The sequence below is a fragment of the Hibiscus syriacus genome, unplaced genomic scaffold (genome assembly GCF_006381635.1).
Source record: "Hibiscus syriacus cultivar Baekdansim isolate YM2019G1 unplaced genomic scaffold, ASM638163v2 tig00112925_pilon, whole genome shotgun sequence".
Classification (NCBI taxonomy): domain Eukaryota; kingdom Viridiplantae; phylum Streptophyta; class Magnoliopsida; order Malvales; family Malvaceae; genus Hibiscus; species Hibiscus syriacus.
The window spans coordinates 347,159-367,249 of NW_024063420.1; the positions used below are offsets into that span (position 1 = coordinate 347,159).

At 32.4% G+C, this 20,091-nt stretch overlaps 1 protein-coding gene across 2 annotated transcripts; it reads right to left on the reverse strand.

Moving 5' to 3' along the window:
• Positions 1-17,209: 17,209 nt before the first annotated feature.
• LOC120184570 (ras-related protein RABC1-like) lies at positions 17,210-19,304 on the reverse strand. Of its 2 annotated transcripts, XM_039188998.1 has the most exons (7): positions 19,060-19,304; positions 18,548-18,616; positions 18,106-18,171; positions 17,708-17,829; positions 17,497-17,625; positions 17,306-17,419; positions 17,210-17,238 (listed from the first exon to the last, which is right to left on the reverse strand). In XM_039188998.1, exons 1-6 carry the CDS (start codon positions 19,178-19,180, stop codon positions 17,312-17,314), a joined length of 615 nt encoding a protein of 204 aa, XP_039044929.1. In that variant the 5' UTR covers positions 19,181-19,304; the 3' UTR covers positions 17,210-17,238; positions 17,306-17,311. The 2 variants fall into 2 exon arrangements, with proteins under 2 accessions (XP_039044929.1, XP_039044928.1); XM_039188997.1 differs by having other exon boundaries at positions 17,236-17,419.
• Positions 19,305-20,091: the final 787 nt, after the last annotated feature.

Below are 20,091 nucleotides of genomic sequence, written 5' to 3' on the forward strand. Positions count from 1 at the left end.
CCACGCACCGGCGATGACGGAGAAACAGAGGACACAGGCGGACTCGGAACGATGCAAGGAACACGATGGTGTGGGAGGTGTCGAAAACGGATGACCGGATCATCGTGAATCGATGAAAAACCAATGAAAATCGAGTTAGAACCGACGATACTTCCAACTGAAATTAATCACGAACGACGATGATTAATAACGAATGGTTTGAGGGGTTTTATTCTTCAGTCGACAATGAACACGATGGTGGTTTCGGTTCGTCGATCAGAGGTCGAACGGCGAGTAGATCGGAGTTGAAAGAAGGGTTGAAGGGGGAGAGAAACTGAAAATATTTCTGTAGAAATACATAGGAAATGGGGTTTATATTTTCTCTCAAAGAAAAATGGGTAAACTATGAGTTTAGTCACTGAATTTCTAGCACTTTATAAAATGGTATGCCAACTTTACGAATTTATAATTAAATCCTCAATTTCTTCCAAAATTCCAATTAAATTCACCACTTTATAATTTCTAAAATTTAGCCCCTAAATTGGGGTGTTACAATTCTCCACTTCTTAAAAGAATTTCATCCTCGAAATTCATTCATGTCACAAAATTATAGAAATGAAACTTCCATCAATTCTTCTATATCTTCAAGTAGCTTTTATAGAAATATGGATCCTCCACTAATCCTTAACCAGTTGAGTATACATTCTTGTCAGAACTCTCCGTCATTTCAATAAAAGAATCCGAACGAAAATTTCCTTGAGTAATTAATTCAGTCTTGGTCATGAGAATAGGCTCCATAGAGCAGTAGTATATCCCAATTTCATTTCCAGAGTCGGGTCAAAATTTTTCAGATTAATAACTCTCACATGGCTCATGAGGTACTTTATAGCGTTTAGACAGATGTTACCGGTATTCCTTTTTGTACAAGTATAGCCTTAACGGATAGAAACTTTGGTTTACTAGTTATAGATAGGGACTCAGCCTTTGAGTTCCAGCTCAAAGAGGTACGATTGTAGTCTAGGGAATATACTGATCATACATCTTTTGAAATTCGACCGGCCAGTCTATCTTGAAAATTTTGACTCAAACCAAAGCTCTGATACCACTAAATATAACCCCCTCAGACCGATAAGAGTAACATGATCCGATCTGGAGTGTCACATTAGGGCCACCAGAGCGACCCACTGTAAAAATAGCAAAAAATTTAAAACTTTTTATCAAAACATGTAACTCATAAAATCATTTATTAGAAATAAAACAGATTTTCAAACTCGTATATAAAACAAAATACAATTGTATGCCCCCTAATCACATGTATCATTCTCTGCAAGCAACACCAGAAGAACTCCCTTATTGATATCGATAGCTACACTGGTATAATTCTTTTAACCTGCAATGGTGAGTAATAGAGTGAGCTTCGGAAAGCTCAGTAATACAAAACTACCAGATGATGCTGAAGAACGTGCAGATACATATAAACATATATTTCCTTATTGGTTTAGATATCTACAGATTTTTAGGCTGAGTGGGGATCCTACTGATATTTCAGGAGTAACGGACAATTAGCTTTCAGATCAGAGAAATATTTCGGATGACTAAGTTCAGGAGATCAGAATAGGTTATCTAGTGTGTTCCAGTAAAACCAGTAAAAAGATACAGATTCTTTTAAAACATATATACATATACCCCCACTCGTCACGTACAAAATGTGTAGGTTCCCTAGAACCATACAACCCCGTTACATCCAGTAAGGCCATGAGCACAAAGCCGAGGAACCTACAAGTATTATTCCTCCAACAATATTCCCCAATAAAACATGTTCCGTCCGTAAACGGATATATCAAAATTCAAAACATAATTCATGTCAAGTATCATATCAAAATCTAGGTCAAGTATCAGATCAGAATCCAAGTCAACTATCATATCAGAATCTAAGTCAAGTATCAGATCAGAATCCATGACATATATCAGATCAGAATCCATGTCAAGTATTAGATCAGAATTCATGTCAAGTATCAGATCAGAATTCAAATCAAAAATCAGATAAAATATTCATGTGAGTAGGGAACACACCAGAATTTACATATATTATTCAAAGATATTAGATAATCTTAACAGGTAAAGGAACACGGATCTTCGGTATACCGATAGAATATCAGAATTCAGAATCACTATTGGAAGAGTTCAATAACTAACGGAATCATCAGTTATTCAGAATATGATTTGAGTTGATAAGGAAAAAATGAAGGTTAATGACATTAACAGTCTGTGTCGATCTATCAGATTATCTAATTAATCCAAGCTGAACAACTTCTAGAACTAATACATGTTGACCGGTCTATTCGTTGTCCTTTCAGGTATTCACTCTTTAATACCAACAATTATTGTTCATAAACCATATTTGAGTCATCACTGAATGAATCTTCCAATGGTCTTTATTTCATTTCCTCACTTCAACGATATCAGGAAATACTGACGTACTTGATTTTTTGTTCATAACCCAGAGTAATGGTACACTATGCAAACTCATCAAAGTTTCCAGACATATCCAAATCACTTACTATATCCTCAGTCATTGAGGTTACTTAGTTCATTTAATAGTCAAGTCCAATCCAGTTACTTCGGAGTTTTCCAAAGTAATTCGTACGTTTCTGAATTTCAGATATATATTGTACTCCTGTTCCGTTCAATTTGGTCTTCATGGTTGATTTATCTAACGAATATCCCCTTCTTAGTACAGAATGCGATCTAGAATTGAGTTGAGCTGAATACTTCCAAAAATTTTATCTAACCAAATTGAGAAGTCGAACACGCATTCAAGTGACATTTATGCCATTCTGGTACTGATATAACACTAGCATTGGTTGCTCGGCTTAATATGTGATCCATAACTTTTAAGATCAGTACCACACCCATGTTTATTTGGATTCCTTAATTAATCCAAGACATCTACTTAGTCTAGGTACAAAGGGTATTTTGGTTATTTTGGTGCTCAATGTTTTTTAATTCATTTCAAATCTTGAGGATGTCCATTCATTCCTGGGCTTGGTGATATTCTTGAGTCATTTCTATTCCTGGGGTATTTTGGTCATTTCACAGATTCAGTGTATTTCAATCATTTCCTTCCGTTCGATCTTACTATTAAATTTAATCTTATAATTTATTTCAGTCCTTTCGTACAATTCTGACAAAAGAAAACCCACGATAAATTATTCTTCAAGTATTTACTCATAACTCGGATATTTTGGGTCAATTGCATCCTCAGATTTTATAAACAGAATATCATTAATTTTTATGTACAAAGACAGGATCTTAACAATTAAATCCGTAATTTATCCAATTAAGTACAAATCCTCAAAGTACTTTCTTATTATGGGTCAACTCGGACTATTTTTACCTTTCAAGGGCATTTTTGTAATTTCTTAACCAAATAGTTTCGGTATTAACTCTTTACAAAAATAACTATAATTTAAAGATCCTATGGTTAATTTCCTTTCAGAACATTCTCTAATCCTGAAATGACTCCTTAACAGACTTCTAGAATCTTGCCCAAACCCTCTTGGGGTTAAAAAAACGGTTATCCAAATTTTCTAAGCAAAACTAGCATTTCTTATGCACATCAGTAGTTTCACCAGATCAATAAGTCTTTTCAGAGTTATTAATCAACTTACAGGAACAATTCTTATCATTTTACAATATAGGGGTATTTTCGTAATTTTACTTAATCAAAATATTCTCATAATTTATCATCCAAGTACCTTTAATGAGATAAATTATAATCTACATATCCATGGTTGATTCCTTTATCACTTAATTCCAGAATTTGTTATTTAATTCCAACTGTCTTCCAATTCTTAAAATAGTCATCTGAGCCATATTCAGTTACCTACTTTCTACCGCATTCGTATCGAGTGTAGAACTTCATTAATTACACATAGGAGACCAAACATTTCTATTTATGCATTTATCAATACCAAAATGTTCTATAAAGCATAAAGAAATAGTCATGTATTACCTCGATTTCTGTGTCATATTGATCAACCATTAAATTCCATTTGAACGCCCTCGATCTTGAAATCAACTTCCAATAATTCCTTAGATGCATATCAACAGAAATTACATAAAAAACGGAGCTTAAATTTCGAAAAACAGATCGAATCGGGTGATAAATCAGTCAAAAACAGCTTACCGGGTTCGAGTTTGGCAAAACGGACCCCAAAAATATATTCGGGACGTCAAAACATAAAATATGACTTTTCGAAAATTTTGACTCTTTGATCAAAGTTAAAGTCAACGGGTTTGACTGGCAATTTCGACGCCTTCGGGTCCGAATTTTGAAAAACGGACTGCGGAATCGGACTCAGAACGTCGAAAAACGTCAGGATAGATATACCCGATCAAAGTCAAAGGTCGTTTAACGCCCGGTCAACGCCGGTCAAAGTTCTGGTCAATAGTGGTCAACGAATGCAGGTCAACTGTCAACAGTCGACCGTTTTACACAAATATCACCCTAACATAAATTAATTACAAAATTAGCCACCTTCTACAGATATTCACAAAACTAACACTCAAATTTTACACAAACATCACCATAACATAAATTAAATACAAAACTAACACCCCCTACGCGTAGTGGCGGCACGTGCGACGCTTGAACAATGATACGGTGTCGGAAAATTCCTAGGAATTATTTTAAGGCATTTTGAGACACTTACTAAGCTCGGTTCATAATTTTGAACGACAGCGAGCTCGATTCTGAAACATCAAAAACTTTGACTTTCTCACCCCTCTATGCGCTGGAGACGACGGAGAAATAGAGGACACCGGCGGACTCGGAACGATGCAAGGAACACAATGGTGCGGGAGGTGTCGAAAACGAATGACCGGATCATCGTGAATCGACAAAAAACCAACGGAAATCGAGTTAGAACCAACGATACTTCCAACTGAAATTAACGACGAACGACGATGATTCATAACGAAAGGTTTGAGGGGTTTTATTCTTCAGTTGAAAACGAACACGATGGTGGTTTCGGTTTGTCGATCGGAGGTCGGAAGGCGAGTAGATCAGAGTTGAAAGGAGAGGGAAACTGAAAATATTTCTTCAGAAATACACGTGAAATGGGGTTTATATTTTCTCTTAAAGAAAAATGGGTAAACCATGAGTTTAGTCATTGAATTTCCTATACTTTATAAAATGATCTACCAACTTTACAATTATACAATTTAATCCTCAATTTCTTCCAAAATTTCAATTAAATTCACCACTTTATAATTTCTAAAATTTAGCCCCTAAATTGGGGTGTTACAAACATAAATATGAGTAACCATTTATATAATTTATCCTTATTATTTTCTCTCTATTAAGAAAATAAATCAATTATTTTTTTAAATGATTCCTTATAAAATTATTTTATGTGATAAAAATTAAAATATGAAATTGTCTGTTTTTCTCACTAAAGTTTCAAAAGTAACCATTTGGTCACTAAAACATCAAATATGTCATTGAACAATGATTTTATATTTAATTTATCCCAAAAGCTTAGAAATTGTCTGTTTTTCTTACTAAAGTTTCAAAAGTAACCATTTGGTCACTAAAAACATCAAATATGAAATTGTCTATTTTTTTAATTTTTATATATATACTTTTTAAATTTTAAAAATAAAACTTAGAAATTAACTTTTTTAGACATGAAGCAATCAAATATTTCTAATGGTAAACAAAAATTTTGGAATAAATTAGATATAAAATCATTATTCAATGACCTATTTCATGTTTTAGTGACTAATTTGTTACTTTTGAAACTTTAATGGGAAAAAATGAAAATTTACTCAAATATTAGTGATCATTTGTATAGTATACTACTTTTAATTTTATAAATTTTCTATGCCACATTAGCAATCCATTAAAGGTCTAATGGTAGTTAACCACATCTTAATCAAATAAAAAGTGAAAGTGATCAAATCTTAATTAAATGAAAACGAAAGTGACTAAATATTATGTTTATTGAATTCAGTGAGAAAAAGCATAAAAAACTTAAACGAAAGTGATCAATCATGTAGTTTATCCTAAAATTAACCTACTAAATGATATTCCATAAACATTAAATAGATATTGTATCCATATTGGTCACATCAAAACAAAAACAATTAATATTATTACATTTATTAATTTATGTGAAGTTATTTAAAAACTATAACGATAATTAATTATTTATCAATTTAACTTAAATGATACGAGACACAGAATATGATATTATTAATTTTAAAATTAGATAACAGAATATGATATTATTAATTTTAAATTAGGGAACTCCATCAAATGATTTTAGTGGTAAAATAAAATATTGTTTATCAAATGATTTTAGGGGTAAAATAGAAAATTATTCTTTTTAGAGGTTTTAATTTCAAATAACTATATTCGTAAATTAAAATTTTAATGAAATATTAGTTTATAATTATTCTAGACTATTAAAAAAATTAAAACCACCCAGAGGAAGAAAAGTCAGCCTCACATACATTTTCTTTTATTTTTATAATTATTAAATTAGATTAGATATGTAATGTGAGCTCTCTTTCTACGTTTAATATTTAAATTATCAATTTTATTTTATTTTAGTACTAAAACTTTCATTTGTGTCAAAATCATAGTGGGAGCATCGTTTCATTGTCGATACCATACGTAGATTACATACCATCAATTAAATTATTTTATTAGAAATAACTGTATTATATTAGATTTCAAAATATACTTTAATACATATATTTATAAATAACTATAAAATATATTTTATTAAAGAAATATATTTATAATTAAATTATTTAAACCCACTAAATTTAGTATAAAATCTAGTAATAATTATAATTGAAATATAATAATTTTCAAGGAAAAACACACACCATCAATTTACAAATTTTAAGAGAGGAATTAAGAATTAAAGTCGTAATCGTATTTTTATTGTTAGATAAAATTATATGAATAATCGAAGTAAAATAATTTATAATATAGCTTTTGGTTCCTCAATCATCATTATTCTTTTATATAAAACAAAATCCCAATTTGAATACCTTAATAAATAAATAAAATAGACATTTAAATAGGACGAAAGATGGAAAACAAATACAAAAAAAAAAAGTGTTCGAATGATGTGTATTAAATATAAACAGATTTGATATTTGGTGAAAACCGGTGACTGAAAATGCTTCGAGATGTACTGTTTGGGAAACATCGCTGAATGCGTCCACCGTCAAGGTGATAAACACCGGCTTCACGACAAACATATGGACGTGAAGAAAAGTGGCCATCTCCATAATCATACACTTGTAAGAAGTAAATGCAATTCTTATGAAATTGATAGGGATTTTGCAGTGCAAGGCAAACCCGGGTCCCAAGAATAAGGATCCATTACCCAGATCAGTTAACCTTGTTAAATCCACTGTATCTTGAGTTGTTTGGATCTTGAAAATCTGGAATTTAGCAGTTAGATAATACATGAATATGCTTTCGACGTACTCGTACTCTTCTTCTTCTACTACTTCTACTTCCCAAGTGCTCATGATATCCCATATTTGAGTGACCATTAGTGGTTGACCATTTGATTCCACCAAACATGGCCATCGAGAGCAGTCCTTGTAATACAAAATCATCTGATCGCCATATTCATCATCAAATATGCCAGGGGTGGATCAGGTGTGGAACAGATCATCTTCAGGTTCACGCGGTGGCTTCCTATTGTTATGGAATGAGTTTGAAAAGGAGGTGGCACTACAGCAAAACTGTTCTTTAGCGGCATTTTTAGCGGCGTTTTGAGAGTAAACGCCACTAACTTTAAACATATAGCGGCGTTTACATTCCAAACGCCACAAAATGGTTATTTTGGCGGCATTTTTTTACAAATGCCGCCACAGGTCTATATATAGTGGCGTTTTTTCAATAAACGCCGCAACATATTAGTACTTTAGCGGCGTTTTTATACAAACGCCGCAATAGGGTTCACTTATAGTGGCGTTTTTAAATAAACGCCACAAAAATTATAACTTTAGCGGAGTTTTGGTAGCAAATGCCGCAAATGAATCGAACTTTAGTGGTGTTTTTACAAAAAACGCCGCAATAAAATTATATATGGTGGCGTTTTTCAGTAAACGCCGCAAATGTTTTTAACCTTAGTGGCGTTTTTAATTAAAAACGCTGCAATTGGTTACACATCAGTGGCGTTTGTATTGTTAAACGCCGCAAAGTTGTTTTAAATCTAGCCCTAGGCATTTTTCATCTTCTTTTTTTGTCTACTTTTCGGCGTTTACAACTTACCCAAAAAACTACAGCAGGCATCTCCTTCACTGCGCCCAGCCTTCTTCGCCTCCAACGTCGTCGCTTCCAACACCATTCCTGGTGTGTTCTTCTCCCTTCACATTTGGCATCTCCCTCTGGTAATATCCCATATTATCTTTCTAAGTTTCCCATTCTCTCTCTCTCTTTCTCTTGGCTTTGGAGCACCGCTAATTTTAAGCTCAGCCCTTGTTCTTCGATTGTACACAGTACATATGGGTAAGCTTCATTCTCCATTAATTCTTCGTTCTATTGTTAATGGTGGAAGGAATCAAGATATGGGTAAGCTTTATTTAAAAATTTAAGTGAAAAGAAATAATAAAAAAATTCTTTTGCTCTTTTGTACTGGTGAATGAGTGATAATGATGATGATGATGTTTTTCTCGTATTCCTATTGTTTTTTTGGCATATAGAAAGACGATTAATCCCTTTTTTTATCTCAATTCTCTTCTCTAACAGCTAGATCTGTATAATTTAATCCACAATGCTTCTCTGATTCCATGAAGGTAAGCTTTCTTACTGCCATTGTTTGGATTAATGAGGTGAACTTTTTCTAAGGAAAAAAGTATATTTTATTTAATGATTTTTTACTTCTCTTTTTTGTGTTGAATGATTGAGAAATTTGAGGATATAAGAGGAAGTTGATTTTATTTTCTTCTCCAGTTGTAAAAAGTCAACTGAATTCGTCTACAAAATTGACTCCAGAAGTTGTTTTTTTGTTATTTAACAATTTGATTACTTTAGGAAACTTGAGAACGTGGAAATTGCTTTAAATTTCATCTTCTGTTAATCAATTTTATGACAATGTAGCTATTTCCGTAATTAATTTCTATCTTTTTAGCTCCATTTTTTTATTTTATTTTTCTAATTTCGAGTTGTTTTTTCCCCCTTTCGTTTTTGTGTTTCTTGTGTGTAGAAGCGAGAATTCCTTAGTGAGGTGAAAATGTCGTCGAGAAGAGGATCAAAACCGAAAAAATTAGGTTCAAGCATAATTCTTCTGTTATTATTTTTTGACTTGCTTTGAGTATTTTGTTTATTTAATTGTTCAATGAAGGCTTTGATTGCTTTTGTGGATGTAGTCGGAGGGAAATTCGTCTAGGCGAGGAGATTGCTTGGTATGCGGATGGGGAGACTATTGTTAGAAATGAACATAATTCATCTAAAGCTAAGCATAAGTTTGAAAAGGGAACTTTCTGTTGGAATCCCCCCTGAATTGAACATTATGGAACCTTTACTAGATTTGTATGGAATGTAATTGTAGTCATACACAGTTCCTGTGTTTTACCTTTCCATGGTTTTTCTGATAAAATGTTGCTACGTTGTCCTCACTTGGTAATGTGAATATGATTTTCTGTTGTCCTTCTTTCCTTTTTGGTTGAGATGAAGAAGAGATGCTTTAGGTGTATTTTTTAGGGTGGGGAACCTCCCCCCCCAAAAAAAATAAACTTATGGTTTTCCACTTTCATTTTTGTTAGTGCATTGATTTCATTAACAGTTGCAGGGAAAAGAAGATGAAAGGGAAAGAAAACAACAAGAAGAAGAAATTGAATCAGAGAAAAGCATTTCAAAGAAAATTAAGGTACGAGAGTATCACTTTCCACTTTCTTGTGTGATATAGAGACCTTCAAAAAAGAAAAGAAGAAAAGTAGAACCACTTTTCCATTTTCACCTTTGCATTCCACTTTTCCATATTCTAAGGATTTTTTTTATTTAGAGCTCAAATGTTTCCATCATAGTTGCAAACTTTTCTGGCTTTCTTGTTTGTATCTTTTTCTGTGCTTTAGGATGCTGCTTTAGAACCAAAATGGAAGGCATTCCAGACAGTTATATTTCTCGAGCGGGTAAGATGCCAATCATAATACCTTTGACAAATGAAGGAAGGAAAACTTGAATGCTTTCATGATAGTGGATGCTGAAGTTTAATAATTGGTCTAATCTTGCAGAATCTATCTATTTTTATTTATTTTAATATTTATGTCCTTCACTTTCATCATTTTATTTATTTGATTTTTTTGGGCATATCCAGATTCTTCTTACGTCGAGAATGTTCTCAACTCATTATTTATTTTAATTGAATTGTTGGCATGGAGTACATCAGTTAAGATGATAAGGTGACATGCCCATTTTATCCTCCTCAGGATGATGGTCTCCATGATTCTGATAAAATTGCTGCTTTTGATTTTGATGGTTGTCTGGCTAACACGTCTGTTAAAAGGTAATTCGTTTGCAGTTTTTTTTGCATTTAGTTATGGTTGTTCTACATTCTTACATCCGACATTGCATAAATTTGGCATGTACTGGCATTGGATGAATAAAGTAAATGCTTGTTTTTCTATCAGTTGATTTCACATAGTTGTTAAATGAGATTCTTGAGTTCAACTACTTTTGTTCTATGACATTGCATGCTCATATTTTAACTTATTTTTGGTTCTGAACGATGTTAAACTTTTTGGTTCTATATAATCCAAGCTTGTCGCAACATTCTACTGCGGTGTTCTAGTTGTCTTTACCTTACCTGTTTATTCCTTGAAATTGTGTACTTGTATTTCTCTGTTTCTTCCTGAGGTGCTCTAGTGCTGCACAACTATGTGTTTTGGGACCGTTACTATGTTGTACTAATATTAGTGATGATTCTGGAAATGGTCTAGTGCTGCACAACATTCTATGTTGTATTTTAAAGATGGTATGAGTGATGCACAACTATGCAGGTCTCACAATCTTCTGTTCTTAACACAGGCTTTATACCGGAATCCATGCAAAGCCAAAACCAAAATTCAAATCAGGAGCTAATTGCGAGTCAACTACGGCGTTGAATGTGGAGCAGCGTAACACCTCGGTTCTGAATGTGGAGCAGCGTAACACCTCGGTTCTGAATGTTGAGCAGAAAAATGCAGCAAGTGGTGTCGGGTTATCGTTGAATGTTGGCCTACATGGGTAAACAATATTTTTTTTAATTGAAAGTGAAAGAACCTAGACTAAATTATAGAGAATAATGTCAAACTACAATACATTTAATTGTAATGTTTATAAATTTTAATTTATTTTGTTGTTAAGTATTTTTCTGCATAATGTGTCTTAATTAAAATTTATGGTTGTTGTTAATTAAATAAAGCTACATGATATTAAATTTAGGTGATGTATTACATAAATGAAATATGCAAAATCAATTAATCTAAGCTAAAAAAGGAAATTAGCGGCGTTTGTATCCAAAAAAACGCCGCTATATATCTGATCTTTTACGGTGTTGTTCAAAAAAACGCCGCTATAGATCTGACTTTTTGCGGCGTTTGTTCCAAAAACGCCGCTATAGACCTCAACTTTTTGCGGCGTTTGTTCTAAAAACGCCGCTATAAATCTCAACCTTTTGCGGCATTTATTCCAAAAACGCCGCTATAGATCTTGACCTATAGCGGCGTTTTTTGTTCTCAAACGCCGCTACTTTTAGCGGCGCTGGTATTGCCGGCGCTTCTTGCGGCGTTTTTCCTATCGCCGCAAGTACTTTTAGCGGCGCTTAAAAACGCCGCTATAGGACTAAAAAAACGCCGCTAAAGAACAATTTTGTTGTAGTGTGGATGATTATTATTATTACTATTATTTTCTTCTTGATACAATAAAGTCGAAACGCTGGCATATAGTTCTCCGTCAAAGAAGGTGATACTACCATATGAATATCCCTCAACTAATAGCCCTTCAACGATGGTCCACCCCTTGTCCCATGGCCTACACAGTGCCAACTTTCTATTGTTTGGATGGAGTGTTGCCGCCACGATGCATCGGAGGAAGATGGTTCGATTGAACCTATTATGTTAGCAGCAGGGCTCCGATCATAACGGATGGTAGTGAAACAATCATCAAAACATGATATCGTCAACAACGGAGGAAGCGGGATCCGAGCTCTAGTGATCGGATCAAACAGGAAAATTCGCATGTTACGAACACTTGTGCCCATGGCCACAAAAAGCCAACCTTTGGAGCACCCAAAAAACCAACCTCCTCGTACACATTCAGGGAGATTCAACTTACAAACTTTGCTATCGCACATATCAAAGAAGCTCAAATAATTGTCATCTGGTTCGTAAGGGAGTATCAACCATAATTGTTGTGAGGTTTGCTTTGTATTTCTTCTCCATCGCTTGCACACAAGGTTGAATAGGATGCGATCCGATAAATTCAAACGCTCAAAGATTAAACCCAATATATCATCAGTAAGTTGGTCCCAATGGCCCTGAACCATTATTTGGCGCCATGGCGATACCCTGGAGAAGGAAGAGCAACCGATCAACAGATTAAAACACACAGTTTTATACGCATAAAACATATATTTGATCATCCTCGTCGGATTAATTATCTGTTGAGTAAACTCTTCAATACAGAATATATAAAAAGAACAACGATAATTGATAATTGATAAAAGAATCAAAGTACAATCAAGATTTTAATTTCTAATTATAGATAAATTTTTAATATATATATATATTTATCAGATATAACTTAATTTAATTTGAAATAAATTTTTATATTTATCAGGTATAACTAAGCTGATTTGAAATAAATTTTTATATTTAAAAAATAGATAATTATTATAATTATCAAACTCTTCTAAAATATTTATATATTTATTTTCAAAGTATAATCAGGTCTTTAATTCTTAATTCTATATAAATGGCATTTGTTCAACAATAGAGTATCTCGTGTAATACTATTAAAAAATAAAATTAATAATAATATATATTATTTATTGTAGTTAATCATGTATATTCTTCAAAAAGAAATTATATAAATATAACATCAATAATATATAATTAACACTTGTGGTCTCTAATAATAAATTCGGTTAGAAATATGGATGGTAACTTACCGCAAACTAGACTCGTTTATGAGTAGGCTAAGTGATTTTTTAATAAAGAATCCACAGTTTTTGAATGCCTATTTTAAAAAGGTTCTAGAATAAACTATTTAAACGAAACTTTTAAATTTTAAATTAAATTTAAATTAAATGTTAATATTTTGTTTTTAAATAAAAAATAAACAATAAAATTTCATCATAAATGATTTAATTTTAATTATTTATATAATTTTATCTAACAATCAAAGTACGATTAGAACTTTTACTCTTTTTTCCTCGTTCTCTTAAAATTTATACACACTTGTGGTCTCTAATAATAAATTAGGATAGAATTATGGGTGGTAACGGTTTTGATTAGTCAAGTCGAAGTCTTAGAATTAAGAGAGTCATACTTTAAGGACATATGATGCAATCTTATTTAAATTATAAAATATATAGTACAAGCCAAGCAACATCGATAGTAAATGATAGGCCTGTAAATGAACTGAACGTTCAACGAACCGTTCATGAACCGTGCGGCGGGAAGTTCGTTTATGTGCGTTTATTTATTAAATGAACGAACATGAACAAGATTTTTTGTTCGTTTAATTAAATGAACAAACATGAACATAGGTCTCGTTCGTTCATTTACGTTCGTGAACGTTCGGTTATGTTCGTTTATGTTCGTTCGATTATGTTCGTTTATGTTCATTCATTTATGTTTAACACAATCTTCTTAAATCAATTTTGGTGACCAATGTGTAAGTATCTTAAAAATATTAATCTGATATTTTGATGACCAACTCCATAATTAACCCAATTTTATTTGGAGATTAAATCAAATATGTTAACCTGTGAGGCACCTCGCACTTATATTCATTTTCCCCTTTTTTTCCCAAACCTTATTGTTCACTGGAGAGTGGAGACGATCTCTGAAAGATTCAAAACAAGTTATATTATAGTGCAATATGAAGTTTTACATGTCTGTTTTCATCTCTTTCTCTGTTTTATTTGACTTAATAGTTGATATGTAAAGTTATTGTGGGTATCTTCACATCTAAAACTCAAGAAAACATAATACTTCTTTCTAGAAATAGATGGGAAGATAAAGGTAAAAATCGGAAGTATATGAGCATCAGTAAAAAGAAAAATATATAGAATTTGCCAGAAAACAAAAAAAGGTTTCTATGCAATTTCTGAAAAAGAGTGTAATAGCGGAAAATGATTGTTCATATGTAATCATGGAACACTAAGATAAATGTTATAGCATTAAATTAAAGTCGTGTGAATCATTTAATATCTTTAAAAGATAGATCGAAATATTTGATATCTTCAAACATTTCATCACTGCTAATAAGCTCTTACGCTATTTATCACTGTAGATTTGGTTGATTTGCATTGTCGACTATTTTTCATGAAAGAACAATGGAAGGTAGGGTCTCCAACGTTTATGTTCGTTTATGTTCGTGTTCATTTATGTTCGTGTTCGTTTATGTTCGTTTATTTATTAAATGAACGAACATGAACAAGTTATATTCCTTAATAAACGAACATGAACAAAAAAAAATTGTTCGTTTATGTTCGTGTTCGTTTATGTTCGTTTATTTTTTAAATGAACGAACATGAACATACCTTCGTTCGTGTACGTTCGGTTCGTTTACAGGCCTAGTAAATGAGAATTATTTTTGAATAGATATTGCTTTGTACTTATCCCAGATTATAAATTTCAAGTGGGGTCAAGTTATTTGAGTTTTTGTTTAAATTTAATTGTAAATTTTTGTAATATTATTGATATTATTTAATTCAAATTTAAACTTACAATATATATATATTTCTTCATATGTTATATATATATATATATATATATATATATATATATATATAATACATATATGAGATACTCGACCCAAACTTAAAAATAATCCACTAATTATTAAAAAAATTGAGTTATTCGATTTCTATTTATCACTCAACTCGAATTTAAAAAAAATTTCGAGTCGAATCAAATTTATAAAAATAAAATTTGATTTTTTTGAATCGAGTCGAATATAGTTTTGTTCACCCTTACGGTTGGATCAAATTCAGTGTCAAATTTGACTTGAAACCGACAGTATCTTCTACTTTTAAACCCTCATTTCTTCGAATTTTCACTTCCTTCTAAAATAAGAAATGATTTTGGTCCAGCGATTTGCTCTTAAATACGCCCAAATCTGCTTATTTTAAGATTTTATCAATCTAGTGTTACCACTTCACTGTTTTTGTTACTGAATTTGGTGAGGAAAATAACAGCAATTTTGTCATTAAAAAGAAAATTTGAAGACGAAATTGCTGCGAATAAATTGATTGATTGTCGAATAAGAAATTTACTTGTCCGTATATTTTAAACATCTTGTGTTATTGAGACTTAAGAAATTCAAAATAATTATTAAGTATTGAACTTAAGAATTAAGATGTTATGATGTTTATTGTGTGTGAATAAGTGAATATATATATAATAGAAGAGGTTAGAAGATGTTGAATGAAGTTATAAAGTATAAAATTTACTTTTTTTTATCAAATTAAGTTTTATTTTTAGATTCGGATATCTAGATATTCGCTCTGAAAATTCAGATATCCAATTTTTTAGTCAAATATGGATCATAATTTTAATGATATGAATTTTCGGATATTTGATTTTCAGATCAAATAATATCTCATATCTGAAAATGCACACTCCTACGGTGTAGTCTTTGCTTGAGAGTTGTTGCAAGGCTTTTATCATAAACCATTATTGCAGGGGCTGATGACTGGTTAATGTAAGCTCTACCAGTCATGCATCATAGGCTCATAACACATCTCTCCCACTGTAAATGAGATGCAAGAGCCAACACTCCCCATTGTTGAATGTTAAATTTTCATATTTGGTTTCAAATAATAAGACACGCATAGAATTGAAGCTTCATAAGAAAATGAAGTTCACCGACCGAGAATGACTCTCTTATTGCGTTAGTGGATATTAGGGATAGACTGAAAGGAGGGAGCGGGAGTATTTGGTTTCAAATTTTTAATGTATTTTTGTTGAAAATTTGTTCTTGCCCTGAAATTTTATAAGTTTACACCTAACATAGAATCCTATAACCTACTCGGCGGACATGAACCCTTGAGGTGTTGCTTAGCAGAATTTACAGAGAGCTGTCCCTTTATTATCCGCGTTTTCTATGCATCGAGCTTCGTTTCAACCTGAGCAGGTGGAGCCCTTGGATAATTTTCATCGAGGTTTGCCATTCTTTCTTGCAACTCCTTAAAAGCTAAGCACACAGTGCAACAAATAACCAGTCACCACTCACCAGCCCGTGCAAAAATGGTTTTTGATAAAGCCATGCAACAACTCTCAAGCAAAGAGATTGCATCAGTTAGATCACCACGTTAGCAGCGGCTGGTCAACGTGATTGTCTCGCCTCAACCAGTCTAGTAAAGGGATTGGGAGTCTTTAAAGAACGAAGTCAAACATCCGGTCAACGTGATTGTGTCACATGGCCAGACGCGACATCAATATTCTTATTACCTCCTGTAACGGTTGTTAACAAAAATTGACCGATTTATTATAAATTGATAACGTCATTGACCATTTATGTAGTTTACCCTACAATTATTTTCCAATCTTCACCCATTGGAAATTGGGAATAACCAAGGAAAGTTTAGAGGCAGCGTCGCAAGGTACTCAAGGCTCATGTATTTCATTTCTATATCCAAATCAAAGTTTTATAATCTGCTTACTACATTGGTAGAAATAGTATGAACCACTGTAAGAAATACTTCTAGAAAAATTGGTGTTCCATAAAATCTATTCATCTTTACATATTCAATCTATTAATGAAAAAAATAAAACTTATTTATTAAATCCTCAGTCTTTTCACAATTTGCATGGCTATATGGTAAAACTACAAGGATAAGAAATATTAAGAAAAATGAAAAAAAATCATTCTTTTTTAGGGCACAAGATACAAATATATAGCACAGGGAAGGGCTCTCATGGCTTTATTGATAGACTACAGAGCTCTCCTACCATCATTTCAAAAAATAAAAATTCAATTGATCAAATGAGGATTTTCAACATGCTATGTTACATTGAAATTAGGTTTCATGTGAACAACTGAAATCAAGGGTAAATAATTATATATATATTAAGTAAAAGATGAATATCAACAGCAAGCGCTTGCAGCAGAATCGGGTTGCGGCGGCTTCTGGCTTAACATGTTCTTTTTCACACCTTTGGAGCCCTCGGCTAAAAGGCTAGGTGTATCAACAATCTTCACAAAAGGTTTATCAGTTCATTCCTTTCCTATGAAAATTAATAATTTCAAAATATAATGGTTAATTTGAATACCTTTAGAACAAGCTCATCAAAGCACTGTTGTACGTTAGTGTGTGTTTTAGCACTGCATTCAATGAAAAGGCAGCCATATTCTCTTGCAAACTCCAGTCCCTCTTTCTTTGTCACAACCCTCTGACTTTCCTGAATTTCATACAAACAGCAGATGCATGATTGATTAGAAAAACCCTTGAAAGTTTTGTTTAGATGTCAAGGAATTTCTTACCTTGTCAAGTTTGTTCCCAACAAGCATCTTGATGCAGTCTTTATTTGTAGAGTAGAGTTCGAATTCCTTAGTCCAGACTTCTATAAGATTTGTAAATGTTTCCCTTCGTGTTACATCGTAAACTGTTACATTATGATTCTCCAACATGTTAAGAGCATAGAAGATGTTAAAGATCTCAACTCAAAAAGTGCAGTTTATGTTTGCATAAACATGGTTTTATCAGTTTAACAATTTCATGGTAGAGGCAAGACAGAGTTTACTTCCTTTCAAGGGTTTGACAAGAAAAGATCTACAAGGAATTAAAACGGGAAATTCCTCAAGAGAATATAGAATAAAGGGAACAATGCTTGATATTGTACAGTGCTACACATGTTAGAAAAAGAAGTTGAAATAAATACCCAAAACCACCCCTTGGGCGCCTCTGTAATAAGAACTTGTCAATGTTCTGAATCGTTCCTGCCCGGCTGCATAATCCACACATTCAACATATTCAAGTTAGATCAACTAAAGGAAAACTCACTCCCAAATTTAAAATATAAACTTAAACAAGTCTTTAATTGTGCAAAAACTAGTTTAGTAGATTATGTGATTAACATTTCCACAACCAATTCAGAACAACTTGTTGATATTGAAGTGCTCCATAAAGAAGAATCTAGAGAGAGAAATCATACATCTTGATGAAGTGAAAAGAGTAATTCTAGATCAATTTCTCAGATGAAGTAATAATCAAAAACCCACTTCAATGACATTAATACTAAAAATAAAATAAAATGGAAAAGAAAAGAAAAGAAAAGAAAAGAAAAGAGAAGAAAAAACAGATTATCGAGCTTTAAGTTTTACCTGTATCCCAAATTGCAAGCTTTAGCTTCTTACCTCCAGCAGTTACATGTTTCACCTTAAAATCAACACCTACATAACCAAACAAGTATTTTTGTTTGCATAAAGAGAGGCAAGCAGATTAATGATTCTGATAATCAGTTTAATAGGAAACGATATTTCACATTTGGTAGGCTCAATATTTCCTCTTACTGTTCATTCATCATATAAATTATATGCATTCTTGCTTTAAGATGAAAGAAAAGAAAAAATCATTCCTCTCGCTGTTCATTCATCATATTTCCTGTTCTAAATTATAAAACAATCTCCAGAAAGGCAAATGTAAGTAATTGATCATAAAACTATAGATAAAATATCCATGAAAATCACTTATTAAACGAAAAGTCTGTAATTAATTTGAAAATTTTCATGCATGACAAATAATAATATTATGAAAGAAGCCTAGATCAAAACAATACCATTAATAAATTATTTGAGGGGAAAAAATAAAATAAAAATTGTGGATGAGTACTGACCAATTGTGGGAGAGAGTTCATCAAAGGTACCGGCAGTAAAACTTAAAAGAAGACTACTCTTTCCAACACCTGAATCTCCTATCATCAACAATTTGAACAAAAAATCGAACTCCGTCTCCATTTTCTAATTATTTTACTTACAGTAATATCTTTAATTTAGTCCTTCAAAATTACGCCAATTTTTTAGGATAAAATCTCCCAAATCCGGCTCTCTGTTCTTTTATTTTTCACCTCATCCAAGAAATCTGAACCTGAAAAATAACATAGTATAAAATCATAAACATCGATTCGTAAAGCGAGATAAAAGATTGACGCTAAAATGATTCTAAAATTAAATTTCACAGGGAAAATGGAATTAATAAAAAAAATAACAATAAAGGATCTCGATCATGTGAAAGATTACCTTTCCTTAAAGAAAGAAGAATGAAATGAAATCGGAAAATGGAAATCGGGAGAATTGAGGAGCGTGGCTCTCGCCGAAACCTTATAAATATAATAAATAATTTCTATTTTTCCTAAATATGTATTCTAAGGCAAGTAGTCACCTCATTGGCAAATTCTCCTCTATATCTTTATATGTTTATGCAAATTCGTCGTCTAAAAATAAGTCCAAAGTTTCCGGAAACCTTATTTACTTTCTCGCGCTAACCCGTTTGATTCTCCTTAAAAAATGCACATAATCTCAACATTTAAAAGTTGAAAGAAAGGCCGAGACAAAACAAAACTATTTGTATGGTTTATTTAAGCTAAATGCATTTGGAAGAAGGAAGATAATGAAAAGTCCAATAAAAGCTTATTAAATAAGTATTGAGCTGAATGTACATTATGCAAGTGAAGTGAGTGTTGAAAGCATTATTTTGAAAACCGGACCGGACCGGCCGGTTCAACTGGGAACTGTTGTCTAGTCTGGTTCAATCTAGATCGATTAAACTACTACTAGTGAACCGGTCAGAACCGCTAAAACGTTCAAACCGGACCGGCTGAAAACCGAGAAAAATCGAAAAAACTCGCCAATTTTGTTTTTTTTTATAA

Bases quoted from the DNA above. Each gene is read 5' to 3' on its own strand.
- LOC120184570 (XM_039188998.1), bottom strand. From the start codon at position 19,180: ATGGAGACGGAGTTCGATTTTTTGTTCAAATTGTTGATGATAGGAGAT. The intron at 18,617-19,059 runs GTCAGTACTCAT...TTGGTTATGTAG, and splicing joins TGAACTCTCTCCCACAATTG to GTGTTGATTTTAAGGTGAAA. The intron at 17,626-17,707 runs GTAAGAAATTCC...TATGAAATTCAG, and splicing joins TTGGGAACAAACTTGACAAG to GAAAGTCAGAGGGTTGTGAC.